General features: G+C 39.2%; 2 protein-coding genes across 3 annotated transcripts in view; both read left to right on the top strand.

The window, feature by feature from the left end:
• The first annotated feature begins 8,835 nt into the window (after positions 1-8,835).
• The window catches only part of sws (patatin like phospholipase domain containing sws), a 162,428-nt gene continuing 152,113 nt past the window's right edge, over positions 8,836-19,150 (top strand). The window contains exons 1-2 of one of the 2 annotated variants that reach the window (XM_068353670.1): positions 8,836-8,857; positions 11,690-11,841. In XM_068353670.1, the coding sequence (XP_068209771.1) occupies positions 11,767-11,841 (75 nt within the window). In that variant the 5' untranslated portion in view covers positions 8,836-8,857; positions 11,690-11,766. The remainder of the gene's footprint in view (positions 8,858-11,689; positions 11,842-19,150) is intronic. The other variant, XM_068353669.1, reaches the window with a different exon arrangement.
• Positions 9,298-10,822, top strand: LOC137623496 (protein FAM200B-like). Its single transcript, XM_068354327.1, has 2 exons — positions 9,298-10,752; positions 10,787-10,822. The coding sequence occupies exons 1-2, from the start codon at positions 9,298-9,300 to the stop codon at positions 10,820-10,822; spliced, it is 1,491 nt and encodes a 496-aa protein (XP_068210428.1).

Here is a 19,150-nt window from a genome sequence, read left to right as displayed (position 1 = left end):
CTCCCACACCCCTTGCATTACAAGTTCTTTGACCTCTTCTTAGCTCCCAAACCCTTGCATTAGAAGTTCTTTGACCTCTTTTTAGCTCCCCCACCCCTTGCATTAGAAGTTCTTTGACTTCTTATTAGCTCCCACACCCCTTGCATTAGAAGTTCTTTGACCTCTTTTTAGCTCCCACACTCCTTGCATTACAAGTTCTTTGACCTCTTTTTAGCTCCCACACCCCTTGCATTACAAGTTCTTTGACCTCTTTTTAGCTCCCACACCCCTTGCATTACAAGTTCTTTGACCTCTTTTTAGCTCCCACACCCCTTGCATTAGAAGATCTTTGACCTCTTTTTAGCTCCCACACCCCTTGCATTACAAGTTCTTTGACCTCTTTTTAGCTCCCACACCTCTAGCATTAGAAGTTCTTTGACCTCTTTTCAGCTCCCACACCTCTAGCATTAGAAGTTCTTTGACCTCTTTTTAGCTCCCACACCTCTAGCATTAGAAGTTCTTTGACCTCTTTTTAGCTCCCACACCCCTAGCATTAGAAGTTCTTTGACTTCTTTTTAGCTCCCACACCTCTAGCATTAGAAGTTCTTTGACTTCTTTTTAGCTCCCACACCCCTAGCATTAGAAGTTCTTTGACCTCTTTTTAGCCCCCACACCTCTAGCATTAGAAGTTCTGTGACTTCTTTTTAGCTCCCACACTTCTAGCATTAGAAGTTCTCTGACCTCTTTTTAGCTCCCACACCTCTAGCATTAGAAGTTCTTTGACCTCTTTTTAGCTCCCATACCTCTAGCATTAGAAGTTGTTTGACTTCTTTTTAGCTCCCACACTTCTAGCATTAGAAGTTCTTTGACATATATTTCTAGGTTCCATACTTTTAGCATTAGAGGGTCTTCGATCTATATTTTGAGGTGCCTTACTTCTAGCATTAGAGGCTCTCTATTTTAGGTGTCTTAGCTCTGGCATTAGAGGCTCCTCTTCGCTGTTCTCTCCTGTCTTCTAGTTTTCAAGATCTTCTTTCATTAGATTACCTGTTTCTTTCGAGATTTTATTGTCTCTTTTCCTTAGTTCGTCAGTGTCCTTCTAGATTTCAAAAGAGATTTCAGTGCCGCGATTCCTCACTTCGTCAGATTCCTCAGGGAAATCGATGGCATTTATTCTTTACCTATCTGGGCAATGAGTAAAGAGATGAATACTATCAATTTCTCCGCATACACTATCATGCCAAAGTAAATAATGAGCAATATGATATATTTACTAATGTCGTCTGGATATGTCCTTACTTCATTGGCGAATTTTGGGACAATCCCGTTGAAGAACTACACGTCACTCACCGTTCAGTTGAACCATTCTGCCTCCATCCTCATTCCCCGCAATCCTTTTTTTGCATTGATACAAAGCCTCGTACTTTTTCCAAGAATCTCCTTTAGTAAAACATCGTCGCAAAAGCCCAAGCAAAGGATCCTTCAAGGCGCATACATTATGATCAAAGCTCAGCTGCCAACGGAAGATCCCGTGTCTTTCTATAGGTCGGACGATATAAAACGAACGATCGGTAACTTCGGCAGCAACCAAAACCATCTGTAGTTGATGGTGTTCCGAAGACGTAACACATAATTCTTACCGGCAGCTTCCTATTCCGCCCGAATGCGTTCTCTGTGAGTTAAGTGAAATCCTTCTCCCAGTCATCAACTCATTTCCTCTTACTCCTATTGACGCGTAATTTCTTGGTTAGATTTTGCCAACTACATACAGATCATGTGAGGTGTTGCAGGCTACGTTTGAAAAAATGAAGATCAGGTCTTCAGAAGTCATTTGAAGCTCGGGGAAGAGTTGTTCAGGACTGCTCCTGGAAATTTCAGTTCTGTAGTCATTCAGAAATCCATGTTAAGTATACGGCAATGTCCTTTGAAGACTTTTGGAAATTCGGGAAAGTTTTTTCCGAAACCGTTCTGAGATTCCGTTCTGGAGGCATTCAGAATTCCATGCTAAGTCTATGGCTATTTTTTCTGAAGCCATTTGGAAATCCGGGAAAGTTTTCTTCCGATACCGTTCTGAGATTCCGTTCTGGAGGCATTCAGAATTCCATGCTAAGTCTATGGCTATTTCTTCTGAAGCCATTTGGAAATCCGAGAAGATTTTCTTCCGAATTCTTTTAGGACTTGCGAAAAATTCCATTCTTGTTTTATAACAACAACAACAATAATAATAATAATAATAATAATAATAATAATAATAATAATAATAATAATAATAATAATAATAATAATAAACTACGTGCTTTGATTTATGGATTTGAGTTGAAAAGTTTTGAAGACGCTAAACGCTCAACTTTGCAGTTTGAAGGAAACTTTAAGATACCCTGACGAAGGGTAATTGAGGTTTAAAGCAAACCGAATTGAAATAGTTGATTTCAGCTGAATTACGTGCTTTGATTTATGGATTTGAGTTGAAAAGTTTTGAAGACGCTAAACGCTCAACTTTGCAGTTTGAAGGAAACTTTAAGATACCCTGACGAAGGGTAATTGAGGTTTAAAGCAAACCGAATTGAAATAGTTGATTTCAGCTGAATTATTTCAGGTCTGGGATTTAGAACAATCTATTCCTGGTACGAATCGATATATATATATATATATATATATATATATATATATATATATATATATATATATATATATACATATATATATATATATATATATATATATACTATATATATATATATATATATATATATATATATATATAGTTTATATATGTGTATATACATGCACGTATATAAGCTTTTGCAGTATATGAATATTCTGTGTATAAATGTATATTTATATGATGTATATATACATATATATACACAGACATATATACATACATACATATACATATATATAATATATAAATACATATACATATATATATATATATACATATATAATATATATATATATATATATATATATATATATATATATATAAACTATATTTATATACTATATGAATACAGTATATTTGCATGTATTGTACACACACACACACACACACACACACATATATATATATATATATATATATATATATATATATATATATATATATATATACATACATACATACATATATACTGTTTGTACATTCATACATCCCTAAATACAGCAGCCTTCGTATTCTCCCAACTGTTTATACATGCAAAAGCAAATGTAAAATGCATATCACCAAGTTATGGCTTAACTTTGATATTTTATCGAGATTCCAGGTGTGGACAAGATATCTGTCCGCAAGCCACTGTACATTTTGGTCTTCATAACGGAATAACATCTTGAAATGACGATCAAGTGTGGGTAAACGGGGCCTGTATTGTTTAACATGCCTCACATCCACAAATTCTGCCATCGTGCTGAGAATCGGACAGAACAACCTTTCTCTTCGAACTGCAGTCTGATACTGACCAGACTCAGCTTTTTCGAAGCATATGCTCTTTATATGAAGTAAAGGGTCTTCTTTATGTATAACCATTTACTTTTATGTGATTATAAGGATATGCTTTTGCTCTAAAAGTAGAAGCTTTTGCTTGAAATGTTTATGAATACAAGTAGAAGGATTTCCTTCATATTTTGCAAGTATAAGCATATCCTTTTCTTTATGAATACCACCCAGCGACTTGGCTAAAGCAAATATTTCTGCTTATGCTTTTAGATATTGCTCAACTATAATTTAGATTCATTCTTGGAATGGAAAAGCAAGCTTCTATTTGTTACCCAAATAAATTTTGGAGCCATTAAAAGAATTTAAGCCTCTATTTTTCTGGGGGTTATTGCTAAAGAACTTGGTTATATAGAATTTCTTTTTCCTTGACCGTTGCCACTACACCTTACAAGTAAATTTGTATGTTTATGATGCATTTGGATTCCATTGTATTATATACAAATTAATTAGAATTTAAAGACTATGTAAGGTTTTAGCTAAAATCTTGGAATTTCAAATTGACAAAAGATTTATCTCTTGTGCCTGACTACAGATGTCTTTGTAGGTTGTTCACCGGGTAATGGAGTGAGAAGCTTAGATGACACCTATTAGACATAGTGTATACATATCAACACTGAAGAGAATTGATTTCACAAGGACATACGAACATGATATCAACGTGGGTTTTAGCATGGCAAAGCCTGACCCCAGACCCAAATAGCGGGCGTTCTATTATCCTTTTGCAAAATTAAGTTTGGCTTTGCATCCTTACAACGCTCATAGTGTGCTTGGGAGTCACCAGGACCCACTTCTAAGCGGGTCCTGGGACTAATTGGGGTAGGCTACATCAACTTTTGTTTCCGTTATGCAGTGGAGATTTTCTCTTCCGGTGCCATCATGAAAAACAAGTTTGGGAGAAAATAAAATGTTTTAATTATGATCTATTTATAATTGTGGCATTATGTTATATTGTATATAGAAGCACATTTACATGAACTGAATTGTCTTGTCTGTTTCCCAATACAATATGTAAAACATACGAGTAATTAGGAAGCAGATATTGAATTTTTTTGTGTTTCCTAATACAATATGCAAAACATACAAGTAATTAGGAAGCAGATATTGAATTTTTTTTTTCTTGTGTTTCCCAATACAATACGCAAAACATACTAATATCTAGGAAGAAGGTTTATAACCTGAGCCACAGTATGTATTGTTTACGAAATTTAAGTGTGTGAATGCAGATCTTTGTCAGGTTATCAGAGGATCTGAGAATCTACGAGAGAGCGAGAAACTTTCCTGTGAACTTGTCATTCTGAAAGTATTTGGGCCATTCTTGAGTCAAGGGCTGAATGATCGATTGCTTATCATGGGTTCTACCAACGTCTTGCTGATTTCTTAGCTGGTCTTTGCCTTCATCGTGGGAGCAACATACAAGGGGAATTTAATGGCTTCTCTTGTTACACCTCGATAACCTCCGACACCAGAGACCTTATAAGAATTGGTGAAAGTTGTTAAAAGGTATCATTCATATTCTCCTTCTGTTAGATGGTATAATATTGCAGAGCTATTTTGTCCTATCAGTTCATTAAATATTTTACCCATTTATCTTGCAGGATAGCGATGCCATCTTTCGAAAATACACTTCAAAACCTACTAAGAAATTTGGAATCAGATTCACTAAGAGCAATGAAACAAGCTCCAATAGATTTAGTAGATTTGAGAACAAAGCCCTCAGAGGGATATTGGGAGTTAAATGGCAGGACAGGATTAGGAATAAAACAATAATAGATTACTGAGGGGTAGATAGAGATGGTTTGAGCATGCTCTTCGCACTCCCCAAGAGAGATTAGTTCACCAAACGTTCAGCTGGGCTCCAAAAGACACTAGAAGAGTTGGGAGACGTATATATATATATATATATATATATATATATATATATATATATATATATATATATATATATATATGTGTGTGTGTGTGTGTGTGTGTGTGTGTGTGTGTGTGTGTGCGTGTGTGTGTGTGTGTGTGTGTGTGTCTGTCTGTGTGCTATTTTTATTTTTATTATTATCATTATTATTATTATCACTACTTACTAAGCTACAAACTTAATTGGAAAAGCAGGATGCTATAAGCCCAGGGGTTCCAACAGGGAAAATAGCCGAGTGAGGAAAGGAAACAAGGAAAAATAAAATATTCTAAGAACAGTAACAACATTAAAATAAATAATCCTACATAAACTATAAAAACTATAACAAAACAAGAGGAGGAGAAATAAGACAAAATAGTTTGCCCGAGCAAAAGAACTCTAACCGAAGACAGTGGAAGGCCATGGTACAGAGGCTATGGCACTACCCAAGACTAGAGAACAATGGTTTCATTTTGGGGTGTCCTTCTCCCAGAGGAGCTACTTACCATGGCTAAAGAGTCTCTTTTACCCTTACCAGGAGGAAATTGGCCAGTGCAGTGAAGAGGAATTGTTTGGTAATCTCAGTGTTGTCAGGTGTATGAGGACAGAGGAGAATATGTGAAGAATAGGATAGACTATTCGGTGTAAATGAAGGCAAAGGGAAAATGAACCGTAACCAGAGAGAAGGATCCAATACAGTACTGTCTGGCCAGTCAAAGAACCCCATAACTTTCTAGCGGTAGTATCTCAACGGGTGGCTGGTGCCCTGGCCAACCTACTATCTTCTGGAGATAAAAGTAAGCAAGTAATTGTAAATTAATCATTCGTGATTTTTACAAAGAATTATAAGCATATAAACGTTTCCAGTTTTATTGCCATTATTTACATGATGAAGCTAGATGGTTGGTTCCTGTTTTAAACATGAAATGAAGACCGTATCTAATCAGATCAGAATAAAGAAACAAAGAGGGCAAGATAAAAATACAAGTACATTTATGTTTGATTCTAGTAATCATGAGATTGAAACACAATCCCTGTATTATTACAACGTTAATGTAATGGAGAGAGTTACAAAGGAATCAGGCAAAGTCTCACGGTAACTTCTAAGAAAGGTCCAGAATATGGTGTGATGTACTTTATTATCACCGTGTGTAGGTGAAGAAGGTCTCAGGGAAGCCATAGAATAAACAGTTTACACACCCCCCTCCACCCACCCCCGACTCTATAATCACAAGACGGGAGTCTTCCCAGTATATTTGGTATATTATTAAAGGAAAAGTACCGTACAAATTCACAAACCCTTCATGGATATATCCACACAGCTGATAAGATCTTATCATCACAAAGATGTATTAAGTCTTTCTCCCTTTCCGCTTAGTAATGCATTGCGGGTGAAAGATTAACAAGATAAATGTCATTATTAGATAAGGATACGCATGCAGATGATTCATTCAGTTAGCCCCGAATAAAATTTTCATGATTTAAAGTATTGCTATAGTAAATGGCTAATAAATTATAATCCTTCATAGGATAATCATTATCATTAGCGCTATCATTCACAGCAAACTCTCTCATTTGAAGAATAAACGATTAAAGTTGAATATATATATATATATATATATATATATATATATATATATATATATATATATAGAGAGAGAGAGAGAGAGAGAGAGAGAGAGAGAGAGAGAGAGAGAGAGAGAGAGAGAGAGAGAGAGAGAGAGAGAGAGAGAGAGATGTAATAAATAGTATATCTTCACCCTGGCGTCGTTAAGTGCAAAATTACTCCAAATTTCCACCAATCTTGTTTATCCTTTCTTTTTATTTCATTTTTTATTTTTACTACAAAACTTCATTCATCTCCAGCCTCCAATTCCATCGTTTTCGTCTTAGCAGGTCCGATTTTTCCAGTTGTTTGAGCGTGACCTCAAACAAGATAGCTTAAGATTTTAGATGATATTGGTAGACAATAGGGAGACTATATCATAGACATCTTTTATGAACACCACCCAATGTGAATAAAAAAAAGTGCTAATATATACTGTATTAGCAACTACTGGATGCAAAATCACGTAACCCAATTAAGGTAGACATAATTTGTTAGGGAAATATTAGTGAGTTGTCTCGGATACCTAAACTAAATACACAAAGTCAAAGTAGTTACGGAATATATAACCATTTTTTTTTCTATTAGAAATATTGAACCAGGTAGTTTTTACATCTTGAGCACTCTGCCATTATCTTTTTTTTCTCGTTTAGATTCGCCCCAATATCCTTATCATTAAAGTCTAGTTGGAAAATCAGAATGCTAAAAGCACAAAGACCTCAGTGCTGGAAACAGCTTCACAAGAAGTAAAGTAACAATAAATATTTTTCTAAAGAAAAATAACAATAGATAAAGCAAACCAAGATAGATACCTACGATAAATAAATAATAGTAGGCCGAAACTATGAAAGAAGACTAGTATTGCTCACCCATAAAGTATTACAGAACCACTAATTTCCGTTGTACGAAATAATAAATGACCTTTGCAATGTACTTTTAGTCTTTAGATGCAGCCACTTTTTAACCTTTACCTTATATATCGTCATTCCCACATAATTTTTTCCATCTTGCTGGCCAAAACTCCAAAATTTCTATTTCATATTGCAATGGCCCGATTACCTGGCCCAAATTCTATGTATAAAAAACAATCAATTCAGAAATTGACTTGCTATATTTGTTTTAAGTTCTTATGTGCATTGGCAAAGCAATGGGGATTTTATGTTGCCCGTATATATGTGTGTTAAGACAAAAAACATATCTTTCACGGCATCGTATACCCAGTGAGCACTTATTGGACTCTCTAACCTACTGCGTCTCGAGTCGAACAATCTAGGACGTTGGCACGCATTCTCTAGCAATGTAGAGAGACATATTCAGATTATGCTGGCATGCTTCGCCCAGAAATGATTTAAAGAATAAAATGCCAAATAACTAACAAAAGGAAAAATTGGTTTTTAAATTGTCTTGGCGTATAAAAAATACTTTTTCAAACATGATTTAATCAAATGTATGAGTCGTCAGGCTTATCTGTAATTACTAAATTTCGAAGTGTTCCGCCACTTCTGCTCTGCACGTACAAAATTTTCCATCAACTAATGGAAGAATGATGATATCCGATTAATCATTCTTTGAATAAGTCGTAATCTCTATTATAAAACTCTACTCTACAGTCGTTTTGCAGTTGTCTTGGAAATCACAGGCAAAACACGGACCTATTTTGATTAATCAAAGGGCAGTATTTGTCCGAATCCATCAAAAGCTTAACACAAATTTAAACAAATAGATTTTGCTCGATAATCCTCTCAGATTTAATATTAATTATATAAAGTCGATTAATTCAATTATCTATAAAATCATTGCCCAGCAAGTATATTGTTTTGAGAGTAATTCAGGTTTTATATTTCAAGGGCAAGGATTCGGACAAGTTAGTACTTTGTTTTGGGTGTAGGTTCAGTGTTGCCATTTTAGCGGTTTTCCCGCTAGATCTGGATCTTTTTGCTTCAATCTAGCGGGAAGAAAATGAGTTTAGCGGCTAGAGGGAAATTTTAGCTTTGTATGAAAATTTTTAGCGGTTTTCTGGATTTTTTTTCCTAAATCATGTTTTCATTACTTATGTTATTCCAATCCAATTCACAAAAATCAAATTGCAGTAGAATTTTCGATACTTGATGCTTGTATAACCACGTGCCAATTGCACAAAGTTACCTACTGAGTGATACCATACAGGTATCACTCATGATTCCTACTGAAGTTTGGTTTATCCCTGGCAACCAACGTTGGTCAATATGTAGTGTAATCGCCTAATCGGACCCGCAAACCAGTCTCTCTGGGTGAAGGTTAACTCTCACAGCTACTATAGGCTACAAGTATATTGAATCTAAATTCAAAATGCCTAAGACTCAATATACACAGAAATTTCGAAGGGAGTGGCTTCAAGATGAAGATTTAAAACATTGGTTAACTGAAAAAAAGAAGGGAAGTGGTGAAAGTGTGCCTAATTGTAAATTTTGTCAGTGCGTTCTTGTGTCTAAGTTATGTGACTTGAAAGCTCACGGGAAAACAAAAAAACACAAGGCAAATGCTGCTTCGTCCAGTGCAAGACAGTGTACAATACCATTTCAGCCATTAAGAAAATCAAGTGAAGTTCAGATTGCAGAAGGACGTATGGCATTGTTTATAGCAGAACATACGTCTGTGTCAACTTGTGATCACTTGAACAGTTTGTGCAAGGCATGCTTCACTGATAGCAAAATAGCATCAATGACATCGATTAAGAGATCAAAGTGTAGTGCTATCTTAAAGAATGTTTTGTATCCTCATTTTATGAGTGACCTAAAGAATTCAGTTGGTGATAATGCTTTCAGTTTACTGATAGATGAATCAACAGATATTAGCATTAATAAATATCTTGGTATAGCAATAATTTACCATGATGAAATAAGAGGCCAGATAGTGTCTACTTTTCTAAGCTTAACAAAATTGGAAGAATGCAATGCAAGTGGGATTGTGACTGCCTTAAAAGAGACTTTGCATGATTTTGGACTGAATATCAAGAACCTGAAAGGCCTTGGAACAGACAATGCGAGTGTTATGGTAGGTGTGAATAATGGCGTCTATGAACAGATGAAGGTGGAGGTCCCTAATCTCGTTTTGGTACGTTGTGTATGCCACTCTCTACAACTGGCCGTCTCTGCTGCTGCAACAGAGACTCTTCCAAGAAATTTGGACTATATTATTAGTGAAACCTACAACTGGTTTTCCCGATCATCATTGCGTCAGGCAGCCTACCAGAAGATTTATAATCTAATCAATGAAAATCATGATCCATTGAAAATTGTACAATCATGCCAAACCAGATGGCTTTCAATTGCAACTGCTGTAGAGAGAATCCATGATCAGTGGTTAGAACTTAAAACCCACTTTGACATTGTACGTAATAAAGAAAAATGTTTTATGGCTCAGATGCTTTATGAAATGTATAATGATGGTCAGAATCTGGCTTTTGTTAAGTTTTTATTACCAGTATTGAAAGATATCCAAAGAGTTAACAAGGCATTTGAGTCAAACGAATCTGATCCAACAAAACTTCTTGATGACCTTTTGATGGTTTTAAAATCCTTAGTGAATAAAGTTGTATTGCCAACTGCAAAAGTTGACCCTTTGGAAGGTAACATTAGCGAGTTTCTAGACCCCAAGCCATACCTTGGTTATCAGTTTGAGAAAGAAATAGAAACTCTGAAACAAAAAGGATTTTCTGAAGTTCTAGAAAAAAATACGAGAGAGCGATGCATCAAGTTCATTACCGTACTGATTAAAGAGATACGTCAGCGGTTACCAGATAATGTAAAAATTCTTCAGTACATGTCGTTGCTATCAGTTAAAAATGCTCTTAGTGTTGTTAAAGGTTCTCTGATTCCATTAATGGAGCTATTAAAAGTTTCCCCTACTGAAATTACGGTCATTGATAACCAGTGGAAGGACCTAACTCTAATCAAATGGGAAGAAGTTGGTCAAACTGTTACGTTTTGGAATGAAGTTTTCAAGTATAGAGATTCGTCTAATAGAAACCCATTTAAGGAATTAGCGAGATTTGCAATATCTGTCTTAGTACTACCCCATTCAAATGCAGAGGTTGAAAGAATTTTTAGCCAGATGAATCTTGTGAAAAATAAGATAAGAAATAGAATGCAGACGAATATGATGAATGCTATTCTTGGGATCCGTTCGGGGCTAAAAAGACATGCAAAAACCTGCTTTAATTATGAAATACCTCCTGATGTTTTGAACATGATTGGAACCAAACAGACATACATCACTTCCGCTGAGGGAACATCGCAAGCAGTTGCAGCAGTTCACGAGGAGGATGAGGGACAGGAGGAGCCAGAATCATTCGAGGACCACGAAGATATGCTGTTTTTTCTTATTTAATAATAAAGGTAAACATTGAATTTATCTGTCTTTACATTAAGTATCGAATTCCATATAAAATTTGTTCTCATCTTTTTTTTAACATCAAAGGGCAATATTCATGTGCATTATATGTGTATGTGTGCTTTTATAGATAGATATAGATGTTGATACAGATTTATAGACTGTATATAAGTTTACACACACACACACACACACACACACACACAGAAGGTGCATACAGCTTAGTGTTGATTTTTTTTTTAAGCTCGGTAGAACATCTTGTAAATCTAGCGGGACCAAGCCCAAATCTAGCGGTTTTTAGGGTTCTGTCTAGCGGGAATTGAAATTTATTGATGGCAACACTGTGTAGGTTTCCTACGAGAGAGAAGAGAACCTTTGTATCAGTTTAGGTGTACCGTAGATTATCACTGTGTACGTCATGTTAATATGGAATTTAAGGATATCCTCCCCGAATTGATGCAATTTCTGTCTCTGATATGGGGATATATAGAAGAAAATCCCGTAAGTATGGAAATCTTTTAGACCCAATTTCACGGGGAAGTTATGTTGAATCTCATATTTCAGGTAGGCCAGACTGATTCGAGTCTTAAGCCTTACGATTACGTAGGTAATGTATTCTAATTGAAAATATTCGTTTTATTGGTGTGCCAAATACATTATTATGCTAGATTCACAAATCATGTGTTCCTTCTGTGTGTCCTAAAGATAATAACATGGTACTTTAATTTCTAGTCAAACACTTAGAAATGATATTGTATTAGGGTTCCCGGTAAGAGAACCAAAATACGAATGTAATACACCAGTCGTAAAGGGGGAATATGCATAGATTACACCAAAAATAGTTGAGAATATATGTCAGGTGTGTCATTGGTAACCAACTGCATTACCGCAGTAAATGTGTGTTTGAAGGTCCATATGTAAGCGGGTCACTGATACAGTATTATGTCTGGCAAAATACTTTCCCACTCGGCTAACGTGTATCGCGATGTGTACTGCTTGTCAGGACAGAGGAGCATTTAATTAATGTTTAATTGTTAACATAGCGAAGACTGGTCAGTGAATAATCATCGTTAGTTCATTAACCAACATATTTGTCAATATAATGAAGTATAGGTGATGACGAACACGGATAGGAAGGATTCTCGTTTTCTATGTGAGCAGCAGGCCTGATGACCCAAGGATGTACAACGTACTAATCCAAGTTACCCTCATACTGTTCGGATAATCTGATCCAATGAAGTGACACAATTAGTTAGACCAAGGTTCTGTTAAGTGCAGACTTAGCACTGTTTACTGATTTGGAAGCTGCTGCGAAAGCTCATCTCATGGAGATTATTGGCAAACTAAAGTGTAAACAAAAAATTGTTCTAACACTTTACAAACCTTAACTATTTATTAGGGATTATCTTTCAGCGATGCTGGAAGACTAGCCATTAAGACTTTTAAGCGAAGTGGTAACTACCCAAAAGGGTAGTGAAGGGTAGTAGGGGTTGCCGACTACTCCTCTCACTCACTCACCAGTCAATCCGAGTCATTATGGTTGGGGGGGGAGCTTGAGGAGAACGGACATTTTCGCTCTCTGCTGTAAAAAGCCTTGGCTATTGTAATATTCATTTCTTTTTCTTTTCATGTGTGCATGTTCCTTCTTCTATGTCCTCACATGAACTTGCCCAGGACCTGAAGTTCACCCTTGCGGCACCTTTATGTCCTCTGTGGAGACCGACCACCACTCGTTGTGTCTGACATGCAGATCCTTCTCTTTTCTTCTGTTCATGCAACGGACCCTAGGAGGAGACCCATTTCTAGCTGGACCCCGGAGTCCCCCATGATTCTTTCGCCCATTGGAAGACCACGTGGAGCTACAAGGGGGGCCCGCGGGTTTCAGCAGGACTACTCTCACCTGGAGGTTACACCGGTCCTGATGATGAAACAAAAGAGGAGGATGCTGAAATACACACCTATTCACTTCGACCTTCACCATTCTTGCTCAAGCAGAGGCATAGGATCTCTGTGAGAGATTTTGCTCGTTCCTTGCTTTAAGCCCTCGCCTATTGAAGTTGTTCCACCAGGTCTTAGACTTGCCTCCAGACCACTACCAGAGAACGAGGAACCTCTGCAAGAGAGCTTCAAACCTCTATGGAACGGCAGGCATCTTCCAGACCTTCTATGCTAGAAGAATACCTGTCATTTAGCAGAGTGTCTAAGGACACCAAGACAGTTCCCAAAAACTCGAAGGCTTGAGCAGCTCCTGTAGGAGAGAGCTTGGAGATCTTCTCCAGTGGTAGGAGTGTCAGGTGACATCTCTCCAGTTTACGACCTCGACCCACCCCAGTCTCCTATGTGTGAGAGCTTGGAGATGGATGATGATTTAGGTTCTGAAGACGACTATCTCTCGAGGGCTACTAGTCCAAAGTTTCATTCTGAAGTTGAGCGAAGGTAGTCCGAATACACTTTCTGGCAAGTCCTAGGATGCATGAGGTCCATCAAAGGGTTGGCTAACTGTGACAGCCCCTCAGGAAGGCAAGGATACAGTCTTGGACCTTGTATATGGAACCCAACGACCACCCAAGGCCAGTGCAGTCCTGCCCTTGTCTAAGGGTCTAATAGCAGCCTGAATGAAGGCATTTTCACAGATTGCTGGCTCCTCTTGCTTGCTTCGAACAGGTTCGTCCTCTAAACTCTTCCTGCCTCCCTTCATCCAGCAGAGGAGATACTATGAGGTCACGGACAAGCCCCCTTCGGGCTTTGCCTTCAGACCCATCTGTAGAGGCTCTCTCGAGAGGCATCCCTATTGAGAGGCTATCGGGCTTTCAGCCTCGTTTTCTGCGTCTGAGATCCTAAACATGGAGAAGGTGGCGAAGTATACTACGCAGGCTGCTTCATGGCTTGATCTGTGGTTGGGGTCAGTGGGTCACTTTGTTAGAACTGAGGATTGGTCCGAGGAGTGTACAAGGAGGTCCATGTAGACCTTTCTTTTGTTAGGCTCTCACACCTTAGAATTCCTCTCTCACCAGGTTGTTAATCTGTGGCCGAGCGCTATTCTCAAGAGGCAAGATGCCGTGATTGAGAGGTTCCACAGACAGGTTCACAAGGCTGAGATTACTAGGCTCAGAAACTCCACCCTTGGTGGCACAGCCCTGTTTAAGCCGGAAGAGGTCGAGAGGGCAGCTGAGCAATGGAGGAAGTCCACCAAGGACTCCCTTCTCCACAGGGCCTTAACATCCAGGCCCTATGGGAAGGCTCCGCCACCTCCCAGAAAACAGCCGCAATCCACCAAAACCTTGACCAGTAGGACGGCAGGGTCCTTTAAAAAAAGTCTCAAAACAGCCCTTTCCTGCCAAAGATCCAAAGGGCTCCAAACCCTCCGAAGGAGGAAAAAGTGGTAAGGGAAATAGCAGAGGTGACTCCCACTAGGGAAAGGGCAATCCTCTCTCCTGCCCACCGGTTGGGAGATGCAACGCCACTGGCAGAGGTGGCTGCACCATACCGCTGATCTTTGGACAGTCTCCATGTTTTGTTCAGGGTATCGCGTCCCGTTCATTCATCTCTCCCTCCTGACTCAGGATCCAGTTCCATCAAGCTCTTATGCGAAGGGATCCGCAAAGGAACTGGTCCTCCGGCCGTAGTCCAGATCATGTTAAAGAAGGGTGCTCTTCAAGAGGTCCTTGATTGTTCCCCAGGCTTCTTCAGTCGACTCCTTCATGTGATAAATGCGTCTGGAGGCTGGAGACCAGTCGTCGACCTTTCGGCTCTGAACAAGTTTGTCCTTCAGACTTTGTTCAGGATGGAGATGACAGACATGCTCATACAAGCAGGAAGGCCATATGACTTCATGTACACACTGGATTTGAAAGGCGCATACTTGCAGAGCCCAATTCATCCATCTTCATGGAAGTATCTCCGGATCATGCACGAGAACAGACATTACCAGTTCAAGGTGCTATGCTTTGGCCTTTTCACAGCACCCCATGTCTTTACGAGAGTGTTTGCCCTAGTATCATCCTGGGCTCACAGGATCGGCATTTGTCTCCTAAGATACCTCAACGACAGGATGATTCTAGGAGACTTGGTGGCGACCCTTCTTCAACATCGTGACAGACCACTCGAGTTTTAACAAGATCAGGGGATCCTGATAAATCTTGAGAAGTCATCCCTGCTTCCCTCTCAAAGACTGGTATATCTGGGTATGATTATAGACACCAGATTACAGAAAGTTTTTCCATCAGATGACAGAGTACACAGGCTGAGAGAGGTACCTCACCCCTTCCTCAGACGAGAAGAGCTTTTAGCCTAAGAGTGGTTGTGTATCCTAGGGCACCTAGCATCCCTGGTCTGTCTAGTGTCCAACCGCTGCCTCAGGATTTGATCTCCAATGGCCTGTGAAATCCAGTTGGAGCCAGCACACCGGCTCTCCAGATACGTTAGTTCTGATAAATCAGGAGCAATGGATGGATCTTCAGAGGTAGGTGAAAGAAGAGAACCTCCGCTGAGGTACATACCTTCTCGTCCCTCCTCCGGAATTGATGCTCTACATAGACGCATCAAAAGAAGGGTGGGGGTACCACACGGCCTCAGGGCTTTGGTCTGAATCCGAAAGGTACCGATACATAAATTTCTTAGAGATGTCAACCTCTCTAACCCTCCTGCAGTTCCAACAGTTCTTGGCACACCACTTTGTTGGTGTTGATGAGCTACAACACAGCATGTCTGTAGTGACTTTCGTTAAAAAACAAGGCGGTACCTTATTGCAGCACCTATGCCATCTATCAGTAGAGATGTTAAGATGGGGAAAAGAAAATCTGGTGTGCCTATCAGCTTGCTTCATTCTGGGCAAGAGGAATGTTCTCGCAGACAATCGGAGTAGAGGGACTCAGATAGTGGACTCTTAATGGCCTTTGAATCATTTTATTGCCAACAAAGTCCTGACTTTGTGGGGTTTCCCGACTGTGGATCTGTTTGCCACGTCCCTGAACTTCAAGCTCCTGCTCTATTGTTCTCCAATCCCAGACCCTCAGGCTCTCTAGCAAGATGCATTCCAACAACAGAGGGGCAACATCAACCTTTATGCCTTTCCTGTGTTCTGTCTGATGTGAAGGGTGCTCAACAAGACCAGAGCATCCAGTAACCTACCATCTACCTCAAGGCAGTAGCTTCTCTTTGTCTTCACGCCTGGAGACTATCCAGCATCTCCTCTCACAGAAAGGCTTTTCGTAACACACTTACACACCCCCAGATTGCCCGGACATTGTTTCCGGACAGGGGCTCTTAGACAGTCAGTCATAGCCCCTAACTTTCGCAATAAGTTGCGAGAAGGATGTCTGGATACATACGAAGATCTTCGGCATCAGTCTACCAGGCTAAGCGGACTGTCTTCTGTGGTTGGTGTCGTGGAAGGGACATCTCTCCCCTTGATGCCACTATTCCAGCAATTGCAGAGTTCTTTTATGTACCTTCAGAAGGAAAAGCTCCTCTTGGTCTCGGCAGTGAAAAGCCTTAAGCATGGCCTTTAGACTGAAAGGAGTTGATCTTTCTTCTTCGTTGGAGTTGTCTCTCCTCATATGAAGTTATGAGCTCACCTGCCCTCAGTCAGAATTTAGACCTCCTCATTGAAATGTGGTTCGCGTCCTTCGGTCCCTGAAGGGTGCTCCCTACAAACCATTATGCGAGGCAACAGATCGCCACCTCACTTTGAAGATGGTTTTCCAACTTGTGTTGGCTTTGACTAAGAGAGTTAGTGAACTTCATGGTCTATCCTACGACATTGCTCATTCAAGGGGAAGGGGGGAGGTGACACTCAGCTTTGTCTCTGAGTTTATTACCAAGACTCAGAATCCTAGATTCGGCTCTTTTGAATTGAGAGTCTTCGTACGGTAACCGATGATCCAGATCAACTGTTACTTTTCCCATTGAGGAATTTGAGGTATTTCTTACCTTAAATGCACTGCAGCAGCTCATCCCCGAGTGTCAGCACTCTTCGTCAGCATGGGGAAGGTCCAGAGGAGTTACAAAGAACACCATCTCAGTGTGGATTCACATGGTCATTGACCGTGCAGTGAATCCCAACCCTCTTCCTGCCCGTTGGCCTAGAGCTCATGACGTCAGGGGCATAAGTACATTCCTGACATTTAGACATAACTACTCTGTGACGCAGGTACTACAGACGGGTATGTGGAAACGTCAGACGACCCTCACCACCAACTACCTGCAAGACGTGGCTTACAGGAGAATGGAGACGTTCTCCATTGGTCCTTTGGTGGCTGCACAACAAGTGGTTTAGAATGCTTCTGGCTCCTTGATGGAAAAGCGGCAGATAGTTGAGGGCATAGGTTACCCGGGATTAGTCTGGGATGAATATGTAAGAATGACTGGCTCTTTCTTTCTTTCATTTTCCCCTCTCTTGGGAAACAGCACCATGGGTCCTCTGCACGCTGGTCTCACCTATCTGCAGAGAATAACCATTTACCTTGTGTAACCTATTATAGATTTTATACTTGTCTACGTTCCCGATACTCCCTGTGAGGTGGGTATTGGGAAATATCCGTGTTCAATATCAACATTCCTATTTAGCAAGAAATATTCTTACCTAGACAGCTACATTGCTTGTTTATCAGATGCTCACAGGTTGCTCAGGCTGATTTCGGGTCATTGCATGAACTTTTTAGCGCAGTGTCAAGGTTTTTCTTAGTTACATGCCAAGCCTGTACATGAAAACCTCCGGTCAATGGCCTAGCCAGTGGTCAGACTTCTAGTGCGTGAGTCATCCCTAATAAATAGCACAAGGTTTGTAGAGTGTCGGAACAAATGACAAATTTGAAAGTAATTTGTATTTATACAAATTGTCCTGCCTTCTCCTGTTCCCCTTAATTTCTGCCTGTAATAAAAAATTGACTCGGATTCACTGTTATGTGAGTGAGAGGAGTAGCCGGCATTCCCCGCTACCTGTCAATGCCCCCGATAACTAGCGGTTTGGGTAGTTGTCACCTCGCTTAAGAGTCTTAATGGCTAGCATTCCAGCTTTGCCAAAAGATAATCCCTAATAAATAGCTACAGTTTGTATTGTTAGGAAAAATACAAATTACTTTCAGATTTGTTATGTTTAAATGTTCTAAATGAGCTGCAGAGGGAAGATTATGATCAATGACAAAAACTGAACATACAGGATCAGGAAGGTTATGAGCCTGTGAAAATAATTCTTGGCCTTGCTTGAACTCAAATTCACCATTATTAGCACAGCTTTTTCCATATCATATTATTATATGTACTGTTTAAAGTTGTTATAAAAATTTGTAGTTCCACAATAAAATGCCTCAAAATTTTTAGTATTTTTAATTCATTTTTGAACAGTTAGAATTTTTTTTTATCCAGTGGTTGCTATATGTTGATCATGAATGTATTTGAAAGAAAGTTATTTCTCTGGTCCAGGGTCATTTTCATAAATTGTATTTACGGGAAATTATTGTTACTCAATACCCCTAAGAGGTCTCAGTTTTTTCACTCGGCTTATTTCAAAACTATTTTGGAAGGTTTTTCCCATCCAATGTGGATTATGCTTCAAGTGTAAAAGTACAGTAGTTTTTTGGCAGTAGATATTACCGCTTACAAGCCTAAAACTTCTTTGCGTAGGATGTAGATCCTTCACTTACCATACTTATGACTTATGTTAACCCTTTTACCCCCAAAGGACGTACTGGTACGTTTCACAAAAGCCATCCCTTTACCCCCATGGACGTACCGGTACGTCCTTGCAAAAAAATGCTATAAAATTTTTTTTTTCATATTTTTGATAATTTTTTTGAGAAAATTCAGGCAT

This window comes from Palaemon carinicauda, chromosome 30 (genome assembly GCF_036898095.1).
Source record: "Palaemon carinicauda isolate YSFRI2023 chromosome 30, ASM3689809v2, whole genome shotgun sequence".
In the NCBI taxonomy this organism is placed as follows: Eukaryota; Metazoa; Arthropoda; class Malacostraca; order Decapoda; family Palaemonidae; genus Palaemon; species Palaemon carinicauda.
The sequence above is the reverse complement of the archived record's forward strand: the minus strand, read 5'-3'. Positions and strand labels throughout refer to the sequence as shown.